Source organism: Mustela nivalis, assembly GCF_964662115.1.
Source record: "Mustela nivalis genome assembly, chromosome: 15".
Classification (NCBI taxonomy): domain Eukaryota; kingdom Metazoa; phylum Chordata; class Mammalia; order Carnivora; family Mustelidae; genus Mustela; species Mustela nivalis.
This window is the reverse complement of record NC_139034.1, coordinates 23,194,243-23,209,874: the sequence shown is the minus strand read 5'-3', so window position 1 is coordinate 23,209,874 and position 15,632 is coordinate 23,194,243. Positions and strand designations below refer to the sequence as shown.

At 38.1% G+C, this 15,632-nt stretch overlaps 1 protein-coding gene across 3 annotated transcripts in view; it reads right to left on the bottom strand.

Moving 5' to 3' along the window:
- Positions 1–15,632, bottom strand: part of FREM2 (FRAS1 related extracellular matrix 2) — a 187,453-nt gene that overhangs the window by 164,811 nt on the left and 7,010 nt on the right. For all 3 annotated transcript variants that reach the window (XM_082700380.1, XM_082700379.1, XM_082700378.1), the window contains exon 2: positions 12,183–12,272. In XM_082700380.1, the coding sequence (XP_082556506.1) occupies positions 12,183–12,272 (90 nt within the window). The remainder of the gene's footprint in view (positions 1–12,182; positions 12,273–15,632) is intronic.

Here is a 15,632-nt window from a genome sequence, read left to right as displayed (position 1 = left end):
GGGGTGCCTGGGTGGCTCAGTGGGTTAAGCCTCTGCCTTAGGCTCAGGTTGCGATCTCAGGGTCCTGGGATTGGGCCCCACGTGAGGTTCCCTGCTTGTTGGAGATTCTCTCTCTGTCTGCCTGCTTGTGATCTCTCTCTGTCAAATAAATAAATAAAATCTTAAGAAGAAGAAGAAGAAGAAGAAGAAGAAGAAGAAGAAGAAGAAGAAGAAGAAGAAGAAGAAGAAGAAGAAGAAGAAATTCATTAGGAAAATCACATTAGGAAAAATTTATTCATTCACTCGATAAATAGTTCTTAAGAGCATCTATTTGAGCCAGGCATCGAGGCGACATCAATGAAAAGCAAACATAAGAATCCCCGGTTCTCACAGAGAGCGTATTATACTACAGTGGGGGAAACGGCTAACATTAATAGGGCACTTACTCCCTGCTGGTCCTTATTTTTAAGCGTTTTACATCTATTCAGTCATTTAAGATAAACTTTGATGGGGTTCTAACAGGAAAAACAGGAATGAAGTTAATGAAGGAATCTGATTCAACAGGAATTCAGGAAGCCGGTAAAATTAGCCGGATTTAGTAACCGGATGGACATGCATGGTGAAACAGAATGACTCTTGAGGTTTAGATCACAAGGGTAATTGTTTCTTGATGGTTAAAAACAATTTCTGAAATGGTTATATGTACCCCACCTTACTTAATTTTTATAGCAAGGATGCAGTACCCTTTACTTGGGGCTATTTCTACATAAAATCAAGAAAGAGGAGAATTATGGGAACACAGAATGGTTCTTTTCTGTCTTCTGCATTTCTGAAGTCTACTGACCAGTTTTACCACTTTATTTTCAATTTCTGAAGTGGCTCTCTTGAGCTAAGCTCAAGAACACTGTTTTCTGTGTTCTCAACTCATGCCTCTAACAGTCATAGAAGTGGAGTTAAATGTAGCTGGTGGGGGCATTACTAAGATGAAATAATTAAACCTTTTTGAATCGAGCTAACCAGCAAGGGAAAAAAAAAAGAAAAATGAAGAGCAGGTACTTCTGCTTTCTCAGCTTGGAAGAATGTAGTCAGAGGTCTCTCGAAACAAAAAGAAAGAGAATTGTGTCTTGGCTTCCTTCATCAAACACTATTGCCTTCATCAAATGCTCCCAGCTTAGTTCAAAATTAACATGAAGAATAAAAAAATAGTGTTAAATTGAAAACCAAACATAGCTATAAGAACTTTTTCTTCATCTTTTTCTCTTGATTTCTTGGTACCAACGATATTGATACCTTTTGCAAAAAGTAAATATTATGTTGAACAGTTCCTAGCCAGGACTGAATAACTCATTTTGGAAACTTCTACTATACCAGCACTGTAAGAATTCGAAATGTAAACATATGAAGCTACATTGTTTCCTTAACATGGCATTTATTCCTTCAGTGAAAAATTACCTATACACAGCTTCTTGGCAATTGACTTTTGATTCTTAGGGGCAGAACCAGATTTATAAATTGATAATTTCATTAAGTTTACACCAATTGTTCCAGAACAGAATATTTAAGAAAATTATTTTTTTCTCATTTACTCAAACAGTTTTACTCTTAGGAAATGTACATTCAGATATCAATCTATACTTGTGAACCAAGAACAAAGACTTGTATTTATTTGTGTGTGTGCCTCACTCTCTCACTACTTTTTCACAAAGTTAACCCTCACTAAATTTCATTTTTTCCTTATTTGCAATCAAGATTAGGTATGACATTTGCCCCTTTGACCTCAGTGGATAATTATAGAAAGCCACATGGTTTTAACACTTATTTTATTTATCAGTGTTTTCAGCGGTTATGGCTCAGTTATTAGATTTGCAGTCGAAACTATCATTTGAGCCTCACATTTGCTAAACCCAGATGTTTCGGACTACTGTATTTTTTTTTTTTAGCCAAAGCTAGTTACTATATTTAACCTTCAAGTCTATAAAATTTACACTTCTAGTTAATAAAAAGAAATGAAATATATAAACTGAGCTCAAGAGAGAGAGAGAGAACTTTATATTTCCATTATTTGACCACAGGGCAAACTCTTTATTATTAGCTTAATGAAAAAATTTTTTTTAGCTCCTTGCTAATGGCAAATGACTTTGGAAGCATTGTTAGCCTTTACACTCCGTACTGCAGAAGCAGTCCGCATTCCTCCACTTGCATCCCTGTCTTATCCCATCTTTCTACCAAAAACAAAGAGACAGTCAAACGTTCCAAACAGCTGCTGTGGGAAAGACAAGAGAGGGGAAGAAGAAAGAAGAGGAGAGAAGGGGAAATGGGAGAGGGGAAATAGCAAGATATGAAAGAAAAATGGGAAGAAGAAGAAAAATGAGAGGTAACCTCGAAAGCCCATTAGCTACCTGCACAGTCATTACTCAGAGGCAGGAAGTGCGCTGGGTGAATGATCCCATTTTTGTGAATTATCTTACTTAAGCTTCAAAAAGAACCTCATTACCTAGAGGACTACTATTGGCCCACTTGGCAAATGACACCGAGGCTAAGAAGACTCCCTTAGTGAGCTTAGGTTCACATGGCCTTTTCTGCAAAAGGCAGAAGCAATATTTGCTCCAGTTCTAATTCCAAAGGCTGTGCTCCTAACTCCTCCGATGGACAGGAAGAGAATCAGGGTCAATAGGCTGGCCTTCCTGTATACACATTTCAAAGTAAGGCATCTCATAATTAGTATGTTCGAAATGGCCTCTTCATTTCCTCTCTGAAACCTTTTCTATGCCCCTCTCCCTACCAAGTCTTTTCCAGCACCACCACTCTCCTCTGGCCAAGAAACCCAGAATCATGCTTACATTCCCATTTCCCCTCATAATCCAATGTGTCATAAGTCCTACAGATTGAGATCCAAAATTATATCAAACCTGTCATCTTCTTTCTGTCTCACATCTGTCTTACTGCACCAGTCGCATACAGGTCTGTTTCCTCCTTGTCTCTTTCCCTGAATCCTCTAAGGCTGCAAGAGTCAGCTTCTCAAAATGTAAGTTAGACCATGTCACTCCTTTGCTTTAATACAATTTGCCTTCGAACAAAATCTAAATCCCTGTGCTGGGTTATAATGTTCTATACCATCGGGCCCCAGTCTCTCTCTCCAGCATCACCTCATGTGGCACTCTGCTTTGTTAACTGAGTTCCAGGCAGGCAGACACTCTTCCGGTCACCTGAACACACAGAGCTCAGTGCCTTTGCACGTGCTTCCTCCCCAGCTTGGAACATTTCTCCATTCCTTCTTCCCCTGGTGGCTTCATGTTATCCTAAGTCTAAGCTCAAATATCACCCTTTAGAAACCATGCCTGACAGCTGCACCTCTATCTCAGATTTAATGATAACCTCCCTAATACCTTAAACACTGTGTAAGTGTTTTATTTGTCTACTATTTTATCATCTGAGCCTATAGGAACCACAGGTCAAAGATCACAACTGTTCTGGTCATCACTGTTTTCCCAGAACCCAGTAGATATCTGAAATATAGTGGGTGCTCCAAAAATACTTGTTGAATAATTTCCATAAGCAAATGAATAGAGAACCACCTTAGAGCAAATAAGTTTTGCCAGAGAAACTCTGACCCTTCTCCTACATTACATTCTAATTCTCTTTGGACTGGCATAGGTTCTAGCAAATACAGAATCATACCAATTACAACTACATACCAGAGCACTGACCACCACCTTCTCTTTCGCACAGCCACCCAGAGCACACTCAAACAGAAAGAATGGGAATATTACTGAGTTATGTAAATACACATCATATAAATATTTGATACAGATTATGGTGTTTTAATCACCTAAGAAAGATCTGCTTAGTTTTAAAAGGTGACAATCATTGGTTTTGAGAGTAAAAATAGAACGCTTCTAAGCCTCTAGAAACGTGACTAGTAAGGATTCATATTTATGAGAAGATTTAGCCATTTAAGAAAAATTTCGTCTATATTAAAGCCAATAAAAATAGTATATTCATAGGAAATATAATTTTGGAATGAACCTAACGCAGAGTAACTGGTAATATTTACTTTATACTTTTCTATTTAAAAGGTATATATTTTCTCACTGAGTGAAATAAGTCAAGCAGAGAGAGTCAATTATCATATAGTTTCACTTATTTGTGGAGCATAAGGAATATCACGGAAGACATGGGGAGATGGAGAGGAGAAGGGAGTTGAGGGAAATCGGAGGGGAAGATGAATCATGAACGACTATGGACTCTGAAAAACAATCTGAGGGTTTTGAAGGGGCAGGGGATGGGAAGTTGAGTGAGTCTGGTGGTGCGTATTATGCAGGGCACGGATTGCATGGAGCCCTGGGTGTGGTGCATAAACAATGAATTCTGGAACACTGAAAAGTAATTAAGAAAATAAAAAAGAAAAAAGGAACACAAATGTATCATCAAACATAAATGTAATAATGAAGGAATGATCAAGAGATTCTTTCTCCTTCAATAAACAAAAGTATGTGCTTATAGAAAAAGATTAAAAAATAAAAAAAGGTATGTATTTTCTCTCATGGACACAGAACAGGTTCCTTACAGTCATGCTGCTAAAGGCAGGGCTCTGCTACGGAAAGACCCAGATGATTTGAACCATTCTAAACTGCTGGTTGAAAAGAGAAAGGCTTTCAAATGTTCAGCCACAGTAGCCAACAGCCCTTTCCAGGACCTGTATTCTAGTAGATCTTACACTCTCTCACAGATCAGAAATATTTGTCTCAGTGCCTGACATTACTTCACCATCTTATTATAACTCCCTAAAGCCCTGGTATCTTTCCTTTGGTTCTCATGTCACTAGCAATTAATTTTATTGCCAAGAATGCTTGCTTTTTTCCTCTAAGCTGAATATGTCTGTATAATCTTTTAATGCTTGTCCTCAAACCTCGTTTTCCAACTTAATGCACTTCTACTTTTCCAGACCTTGTGCTCAATTCCAGCTAATTGTCAATAATGACTTTGCCTTAAACCCTGAGTTACTGGCCACTTTCAAGCAAAAATCTGTACTCCTTCTAATGGAATGAAGAGCCTCCCATCTCCTTGTGTCTCAGTAGTCGGTCATCAAATAAGGAATAAAAATCTGAAAGCCTTGTCCTTAACTGACATTTCATATAAAGAACTGACTGGGCAGCTTTTTATGTCAAGATGCTATTTATATCTTTCAATAGCATATGAATTAAGGATCTTGGCAAATGAAAAAACTGGGCACCAAAAGACATAATCAAAGACAGAGGCAACAAATGTCTGGCTTTGGGCCAGACACGCTACAACAGCCAACACAGATATCATGTCTGAAGCCTCAGTTTTAACGCCAAACCAGAAGACGGCACTCTCTCCGACTGCATGCCCACGTCACATGGGAGTTCAAATGGGGAAGCACCAAACAGTTTTCACAATGGAGAGAAAAGGAGGGCTTGTCCTACTCAGTCTATCAAGCCAGATGGATGATCACATCTAATTCTTTCCGATGCCCGTCCAAAAAAAGGTCTTGGATCTGATACTGAGGGCTTGAATCTTAAACCCATACACAAGAAACTAATAAAAATTTATAGAATGACATTTTAACGGGGACCGAGGGTACTTCCTGCTAAGAAGAGCATTCTACTTCTCTACCTGGCATTATGTTTCTTATCACACGAGGCACAAAATTGGGGTAACTAAAAATACTTAAGGTAGTGGTGCTGACTTTAAAAATATACCGTTTAACAGAAAATTATCTATTACCATTAAATTTTAAAGGTGTACGATTGTCGATACGATACACTGGAAACTTTTTTTTTTTTCCCCTGAAAAGAACTTTCTAAGAATGACGTGAGCTCCGAACTAGTGGTTACTGGGAATCTGAGAATCCCTTTGGTCTTCCGTCTACTTCACTGAAAGTTTCAAAGGAATTTCCACAGCAGTTGGTTTCATGTGTTTAAAAATGTGAAAGCTTTACTAAAAATCTTTCTTGGGCCACAGGGATTTAAGTTAATGCCAGGATAAGAGAATGTGCTAAAGGAATGCCAAGGTCCACTGGCAATTGTTGAGGAGTTTTTCTTAGAATATGATGTAATCGATCCTTACATAAAAAGGAAGCGCCTTTTCCCCATTTATCTATTCATTCATTTTAATATTTGTTATATATTTACCCTGTTTACAACCCCAGGGAGGCCCTATGGTACAAAAATTAATAAGACCTTTTTGATTTGAAGGAGTTCCTTCTCTACTGATAGAGGTCTTCACATTAGCAAGTAACCAGAATACAACATTTTTGTAGATAAAGGTAGGGACAGATGCATGAAGAAACAGCGTTGCTCACTTTGTCATCACGATGCTGGGAGCAACTCTGGAGAGGAAATGTCACTTGAGCCAGGTGTTTTAAGAGTGATGAAGTTCATCAGGGTTGAGGGAGGGACACACCAGGAACAGTGGTGTGAGACCAGCTTTTGCCTCACAAGAAGGAGGCAGAAAAGTTCCTTTGAAAGAAGACCAAAAAGGGACAGAAGCACTTTCATGTTAGAATACTTTATAAGAAAATTACAGGGCATTAAAGGCTGAGATGAAATCAGAGAATATGTTCGATTAGGAGCGGGATAAAAGAATGCATGCTTTTGTCTTCTGCTAAAATTCTGGAGCACTAGAGGTCAAAAGGGATATCTTTTCCAGGTCTGTAGTATTTTTGTATTGAGTTCCCCTCAGGAAGACAGAAAGGGTGAAACTAAAAGAAATGGAAGATGGTTTTGCTGAATCCACAGGTCATTGCTATCTGGCTCCTTAGCTGAAGCCAAGGATAACGACAGCACATTTCCCAACTTCAGAATTTGACCCTTGTAAATTGTAACTTATAATTTAACTATATAGTAGATCACTGGCCCCAGAGTACCTCGATGGATGGCCTTTTGATATATTATTTTCATGTTCTTTACTGATATCCAAAAACTATACTTCAACACTAAATGTTCATTTTAAGGATTATACTATGACAGACTATAATTAAAAATTTTAAGAATTGCATAACATTTTAAGATGTTTAAGGATGTTTAAGATGTTTACTAAAAAGCTTTTTCTATGTTTATTGGGCATTGGGAATAATTTCCAGGTTGCTGTTTGAGTACATGGTGACATGAATATGGTTGTAAGTTTTTGCTTCTATTGAGTCATGTCTTAAATGGATTATTACATCCTGCAGGACTCCAAATACTTATTCACAGATTTTTCCAAAGCCTTTTCTCTGTAACTTCACGCACATTAGGAAAGTGTACCTGTTTCATCAACACTCACATATTAAGTGTGTTTTTTTTTTTTAAGTTTCTTTGTAATTTCACTGATAAAACAAAAAAAATGGTACTGTGAGGTTGATTTGTGTTTATTCAAGCTTTTGAAAGACTGAGTATCTTTCCACATATATTTTTTTAAAATGAATTACAGTATGATATTAGACAAGAATACTATAAATTTGAGTACATGGTGGACTTTAAAGACCTCTAAAATAAAAATTCACGCTATATAAGAGACATAACTTTTGCCTACGGACAAACAGGCATTCTCACCATTAAATATTCTTAAAACCTTGGTCAGGAGAACCCAGGAAACAACAAATTCACACCCCACTTTGCCTATCCTGTGTAAGTATGAAAGCCACTGCTTGCAGAAAGAATCCTGGGATTCAAACTCGCCTCTGGTTGCCTGGTTACGAAACTTGAGGAAGGACAATTACCTGTTTCTGTGACTCAGTTTCCTCATCTGCCAAAAGGGAACAGTAATACTTTTGTTTGTTTTACTAAGCTGATAAGAATGCTATGAAGGCAAAACTGCATAAGTAATCATAAATCTTATGTAAGATATAAGGCCTAATTGGAAGAATCCTAAAATATAAGAATCTCTCTCTGCCTGTATACATGTGCTGTATCAACCAACACTTATAAAATCCAAACACAGCAGCACTTCCTGAGGTAAAATCCTGACATTACCAATTCTTCAAATAAAGTACTCTTCAGGGGGCACCTGGGTGGCTCAGTGGGTTAAAGCCTCTGCCTTCGGCTCAGGTCATGATCTCAGTGTCCCGGGATCGAGCCCCACATGGGGCTCTCTGCTCAGCAGGGAGCCTGCTTCTTCCTCTCTCTCTGCCTGCCTCTCTGCCTACTTGTGATCTCTGCCTGTCAAATAAATAAATAAAATCTTTAAAAAAAAAAAAAGTACGCTTCAGTCCTGCCATTTGGTAACAGCCCCGAGCTAAAAAGAGGTAACTCTGTCCTAAGCACCATCCCCTTAGTGATGGGTGGTCCTAGTCCATCACTACATCCTAACAAGATTTCTATGGCTAGCTAGTTTCTCATGATAATATAATTTCTCATGATAATATAATTAAATCTGAAACAAGGGCTTTCAGCTCTCCACTTTCCTAAATCTCTTCTTGACTCCTGAAAGTAAAAGTTATTATGTAGTTTTTTAGGTTGTTCAAGGATTAGGCTTGCTCCAGTAATTTCCTTAGTCACTGTCCTAAAAGCATTTTTTTTTTTTTTAAATATTTCAGCTATCCATTTGACAGAGAGAGACAGAGAGAGACCACACAAGTAGAGGGAGCTGCAGGCTCCCCGCTGAGCAGGGAGCCCAATGCGGGGTTCAATCCCAGGACCCTGGGTTCATGACCTGAACCGAAGGCAGAGGCTTAATCAACTGAGTCACCCAGGTGTCAGGTGTCCCTCTAAAAGCACTCTTGAGGACTTGGAGAAGGTGAATTTTATGGATTGGAAAGAGAACTGGAATAGACAGTTCTTAATTTTAGGCCATGGTGCTGTAACTGGTTTCCCAGATGTGAAATATTGGAAGCATTTCATGTATTTAATGGAGATGGTTTATGGATATGCTTACTATCTTTGTATAAAGAGATGATAACAAACTTGGTAACCAAACCCACTGGTCCCAAGAAGTCTGTCATCACCTACATGGGAAGAATAAGTAACCATTGACAGAGGTCTGTTACCTCCTGGACAGATGATACATTCAGAGAGGTCACCTGGCTTTTCTGACACCTGGATCCCTCCAACTAAAAAACATGAATAATATTTGTTCATAGGATTCAAGCACCTTCCATGATTCCAAAGACATACATATCTTTGAGAAGCGTCAGAATATATCATATATGTGTCTTCATAAACATATATTCTATTACATAAAATTTACATAATTAAACATAAAGATTTTGAAAATGAAGGTCCATATTACAGTCTATACAAAATATTTTTCTGGAGCGTATTTTAAAAGAATTATGGTCTGTATTAACAAGATATATATAAATGAGATATATCTAATTTTATGGATCAAAACCACTCTTAGTTTAAAATTATTTTTATGGAAAGGATGGATATCTTTATTTTCTTCCTCTTACCACAGATATTGGCAATATCTCTTACTTCTGTGTGGCAAAATACCTCATCCTTCCCAGAGACATAATTTCATTCAAGATACTCTTTAAATAGTACTGCATTTCTCATTCAAATGTTAGAGTATTTTACAAGACAGTGCAAAAATCCTTAAATAGTAAGTATCAGATTAAAACAATTTTGAGGTACATACATGAATTTTTATTTTTTAACCTTGCAGGCTTCTGTGTTTATTCTGCAGAGGGATGTTTCCTTATATCAGGTGAATTAAGATAGATTCTGTTCCATAGATAGTTTGTCAGAATCTGCCCGAGCCCCACAAGTAATGCCATGTTGGCGGTGAGAAGAAAGGTCAAGATCCGTTTCTCTGGAATGTTTCCCTCTCATGTGAAACTCCAGCTCTAAAAAAGCTCCCGAAAATGATGCATTTTCTATTTCCATAAACACAACCCTTTGATGTTCAGCCACATTTTCAGCAAACCAAAAAAAATAAACCCAGTCTCTTCAACTAGCCATTTCTCACTTAATGTTTTGAAATATGATAGGGCACAATATTTTTTAAAGTTTAAGTACAAATCAAAATTTTAAAGGAAGTGCAACCAGTCCATCCGGCTAAGGAAAGGAATGGGCGGAGTAACAGAGTGGCTCTGTGTCAGACTGGAAATGTAATAACAGAGGGGGGAAAGCACAATATTAAAAAAGCAAAACTACTATATCTTAGAATTATAACTATTTGATTTCAAACTTTTTTGGGTAATTTTAAAGAAAATCAGACTTTTGCTACTGAGATATTATATGTAGTCATTCTAAGTTACAAACCTGGTACCTTGAACCAATAATTTAGTCTATAAATTTTGATCTACTGGGGCTCCTGGGTAGCTCACTGGGTTAAGCCTCTGCCTTCAGCTAAGGTCATGATCCCAGAGTCCTGGGATCAAGCCCCGCATTGGGGGGGGGGGGTCTCTGCTCAGCAGGGAGCCTGCTTCCCCCTCTCCCTCTCTGCCAGCCTCTCTGCCTACTTGTGATCTTTCTCTGTCAAATAAATAAAATCTTAAAAAAAAATTTTGATCTACTACACAGATTTGAATTATTTCAGAGCTCTCCTCTAAAGTTTACTGACGGAAGACTTTCCCATTTGAGCATCAAGATTCAGTAAGCACATTTTTCTTTATAAATCGGCTTCCTTCTTAGAAATCGGTTTCATACTAAGATTCCTTTTATCCATACATAAAATATTAAACTATGATTTGGTTACTATAAAAATAAAGGCGTCAAATTTACTAAACATCTGGCCTCTAGGGAAAATCAAATAGCTGAACCTAAATTAACAACATTTTTTGCCTCTCTGGCACGCGCCCAGCAGATGCCATTTTTTAGAGCTGTGATCACATTATGTCCAACGATATTTTAAACAAGTGCTATTTAATGCTTCACAAAACAGTGAAAGGAAGCATGTCATCTTTTTGAGATAGATGACATAATAGTGTACTTTTTAAAAAAAGCATCATAAGAAAACAAATGACTAGATCTGAATCATTTGTTTTCTCCTTCCTTCATCTCTTACCCCCATATCCCCCTCCCACTTCCTGTGTCCTGTTCACACAACATATGTACTTCCTAAGGCTCTTTTGCTTCTCCTGAGAGAACAGAGACATCTTTATGATGACTCTAGAAGTGGCCCATTTTTCTCCCGGCATACTGCATTAGGAAGAGAGCCAAACAGAGGGTGAACAGCAATCAAGGCGTTGGGGGACAGTGACAATGACATTGTTCAGTCATAGCCTATTCTCTGCAGTATTCAGACTTCACTGAGGAAAATTTTATTTTATTATTATTATTATTATTTTTAAGATTTTTATTTATTTATTTGACACAGAGAGAGAGATCGCAAGTAGGTAGAAAGGGAGGCAGAGAGAGAGAAAGGAGGAAGCAGGCTCCCCGCTGAGCAGAAAGCCTGATGCGGGGCTCGATTCCAGAACCCTGGGATCATGACCTGAGCTGAAGGCAGAGGTTTTAACCCACTGAGCCACCCAGGAACCCCTATTATTATTTTTTTTAAGATTGTGTTTATTTATTTGACAGAGAGAGAGAGCACGCGCACACAAGCAGGGGGAGCTGCAGGCAGGGGAGAAACAGGCTCCCCACTGAGCAAGGAACCTGATTTGGGGCTCAATTCCAGAACACTGGGATCATGACCTGAACCGAAGACAGATGCTTAACCGACGGAGCCACGCAGGCGCCCCCACCGAGAAAATTTTAGCTAGATTGTGCCACAAAATCCTCCAAACTAAGAAAATCATTAGACACACTGAGATTGATAAGATAAAAAACACATTTACTTAGCACTGATTTCCTGATAAATGCAATTATTCAACAGCATGAGTCCATACAGCACCCAAGTACAAATCAGCAAAAGGCACCCCCTCAGGGCAGACACATAGGGGTAGGCACATGGCTTGAGAGTGGAGCTGGGTGGATTCCAACATCCTCTTGCCACCTCAAGCGGGCAGCATCAATTAGAACATATTCTGAACAACTGGACACGGGGATCCTATTTACATAGGTCTTTCTTTTAGTGCTTTGCAAATCCTAAGATAAAAATAATATAAGTGGAACATTTATCTATACTTGTTGCAGAGTAGTACTGTGTCAGATTAAGAACGTAAGATTATCTAGTGGCAAATAAAAAATTCACTCAGTATAAATTCAGGTGAACAGAAAAGGATACTTGATATCGATTCTTTGTAGTGACGTCATCAAAGAACAACCAATAAAAGTCTCCTGGTTTATACTAACAGGAGAGTGAATACTTACCACCATCTTCAACTGTAAAATGGAACATATCACTTGTGGCATTGGCCCCATCTTTTAAAACGTAGCATATTTTCATGTCATCAATGTCAGCTAGAAAATAACCCAAGAACAAGATGATTCATTACTAAGGTGAGATTGGTGACTCATTACTTATGGTAAATCCGACTGGCTCTTCTCTGTAATCACGTTTAGTTTTCCTAATTCCAAGGGAAGCAGTGCTATCTGATTTCTCCTCTCTCTAAGCCCCTTGATTTCAGCTGTCCCACGGAAATCTGATCCCTTACCCAAATAGAGTGCAAGAGTTAGGTTATAATAATAGCAAGGTGTTGCCCCTCCCAATGTTATTTGCATGTTCATGCACCAAAGAAGTGACTTTCTAAATATGGAATGTCAGACTTCATGACAGGTGGAAAGGGAGATAGTCTGAGGCATGAAAGATTTCCTGACACTGCCAAAATCACACTCTTTTCCTCCCTAGAGGGTTGGCTCTCAGAGGAAAGAACATCCCTGCTCTCCTCTGGCTAATGTTTCTTACCTCATGCAATACACAACAGGCTGTTTTTAAGCTCTCCAGAGTTCGGAAAAAAAAAAAAAATCAAGGATATTTTACATCCCAAAGATTGAAATAACTGTCATGAGCCCAGAAAAGAATTAGAATAGAAAACATCAAACAAAACCTGAAACCTTTTTTCATAGTGAAAAGCTATTCTGCCTCAGGAACCCTCTTTCTTTTGCTTTCCAGCCCCGCTCTCAAATTTACCAGCACAGTTTGTTTTCAGTGATCGACGGACATACAACTTCAAAAATTTATTCATGCATTTTACCAATTCCTCTCCTAAAGGATGCAATACAGACAACATAATAAACCAAGAACATCCTCTTCTGTGATGCTCGGCAGCATGATGTTATCGACCTGGGTCAAGCAGTAAGTAGTTATTTCCAAGGCTACATAAAATCAAGTTCACAGCTCAGAGTAGTTCCCCCAGTGGTACGTAATGTTTGTGTGTCTCGAGTGGGCTCTGCAGTTTTTCCATCTTCTAAGAGTTCTTTCTACTAAGTTCATGCTATGAAGTCTGCAAGCATCATATATAAGAAAATGAATTTATGAAATAATAAGCTCAAGTGATGTAAGGTACTGGGATGACTCCATGAATTTCTGTGACCCCATCTGACAGATGGGAAATGTACATGCTCCCTTGCCTCATACAGTTCTGAAAGGTGACTTGCTTACAATCCGACATTTGAAAATCTGATTTAATAGTTAATGGTAACTTCCTGTAAAAGGGCTACTAACAGATGAAGCAAGTTCAAGACATATTCTCCCCCCTTAGCATTTTATTCCTAACTTTGCTCTAATTTCCCCAAATTTCTGCCTAGTGTCATTTGTATCTTTCTGTATGGCTACCTCTCCTAGAAGGCGGAAAACTTCTGGGATTCTTTTTTCATCCTTTTTTTTCATCCAGTCCTTTGCTCAGGGTCTAATATTCAGTAACAGCTCAAACATTTCTTAAAATGAAAGAGTCCAGAGGTCTGGTGGACCATGCTCCAACCACTACCTCCATGTGTGTGATGTTTTGACAGAGGTAAGGAGCAAAGCCCTTGCAGGCTCTTTACCTGTCTACTCCTACAACTCTGACCCCTTACAACCTTTTAATTCATCAGGAAAACTGTGCTCTAAGGGCACATCTTTAGCCTAAGGACAGTTTTCTGGTCATGTGGGGAAGACCTTTTTCCAAACTTCCCCATTCCCTCTTTAACTGTGTAAGAAAATCTAAAAGCTCTACCACAAAAAAAGAAAAATTCGTTAGTGTACCCAAACTCTGCATCGTTGTTTTCTTGCAAAAACTATAGTATTTAGAAGACAGTTTTGTTGAAACAAATCACCTCTTCAAAAGTGATTTCTTAAAAACTTTTTTCTTTTTTTTTTTTTTTAAGTGAACATGAATGCAATTAGGACATGCAGGTGTCAAATTTTCTGCCCATGTTAGGGCATGTAATATTGATAAGTTGGAACAAACCAAAACCCTTTTCATTTTCTTTATAACTCAGTTAGTAATTCAAGGTTCAAAAAGCGACTTCTAAAAAAATCTCAAATAAGTAAAGACTTTGATCATACCACTGTTATTCTATAGGAAGCTCTAAAGCTATCAAAAACATCACAAATTATATATAAACACTCACTTCTTAAAGCACAGTAATATTAGGAAGATCAAAACCTAGTAGCAAAAAAAGATCATCTCCTTTCGGTAAACATCTAACAATTACCTGGATTTTCTTCTAATCACTGATCACACATCCGATTTATTTCAGTTCATGTATACAAGCATTCCATGACTTTGGGTTTTTGTTTTAATTCTAAGTTCACTGACATGCCTGGCAACCACACCCTGGTTCAAACTCTTTGGGGGAAATTTCTGAAAGTGATCTGTAATGTATCTCTCAGAAGACATTATTGTGTACTTATTGTAGAGAAAACAGTCTGGGTTCTTGAGACAAGTGATTTAAGCCCGGGATGAAGACAGCAGGGGCACCCTGCCAAAGACACATCATTGAAATAATTTCTCTAATTTGTCTAATTCTACCTTGTTAAGTCTTCTAATAATAAAATTGGATGAGGTTTAGAAATTAATGAATTTTCTTTTCCTAGGGACCATTTAGTGAATTGGTTTGGGAACAAACTTCTGTGCCCATATATGGCTAACTTGACTTAACTCAGCGCACTGAAAATCCATCAAAATACAGCTCAGCTTATCCCTTCAGGATAACAGAAAAACAAAAACAGATCAAAGCTATTGTTATCCTTACTCAAGTTCCTGCGTTCATTTCTCCTCAAGACTACAGCACAGTGGCTTGACAGTGGAGCTTTCCCATTTTCCCTCAGCCATCTTGTCTCCAGAAATAACCACCCTGAACCAAACTGTGGCCTCCACTTGCTCAGATGAGCACTCTGTGATGAATTACCAACAGTTTTCCTAGGCAGTGTTTGGGTTCTTATCGGAATGTGCTCATTTCTCTTATAACCTGAAAAATGTATCTTCACTTTTTATAATAAACTGCTACTCTATATTTACAAATGACCATAAAGACTAATAATAATAAAGGTGAGTCCATATTGGTGAGAGAGAGAGAGAGAACACGTGTGCACATGCAACAGCCTCCCTCTGAAATGGTATGATTTAGGGTTTGATATTTAAGATATAATATTCCAACATTATCAGCTGTCAGGCCTACTCCATAGACTTTAAGTTAAATCGTCTGCCTGTCTTCATTGACAAATTTGATGACAAAATTCATCAACAAATTCATCGAAAAAAAAAAAAATTTTTTTTTTAATCCTTAAAGTCAGATTACTTGTTTCAGGTCAGAGGAGCGATTTGAAATCACATTTTCTATCCTGTAATATATTCCTTTCATCCTCTTCACTCTCCATGCAAACAAACCGGTCTAAGA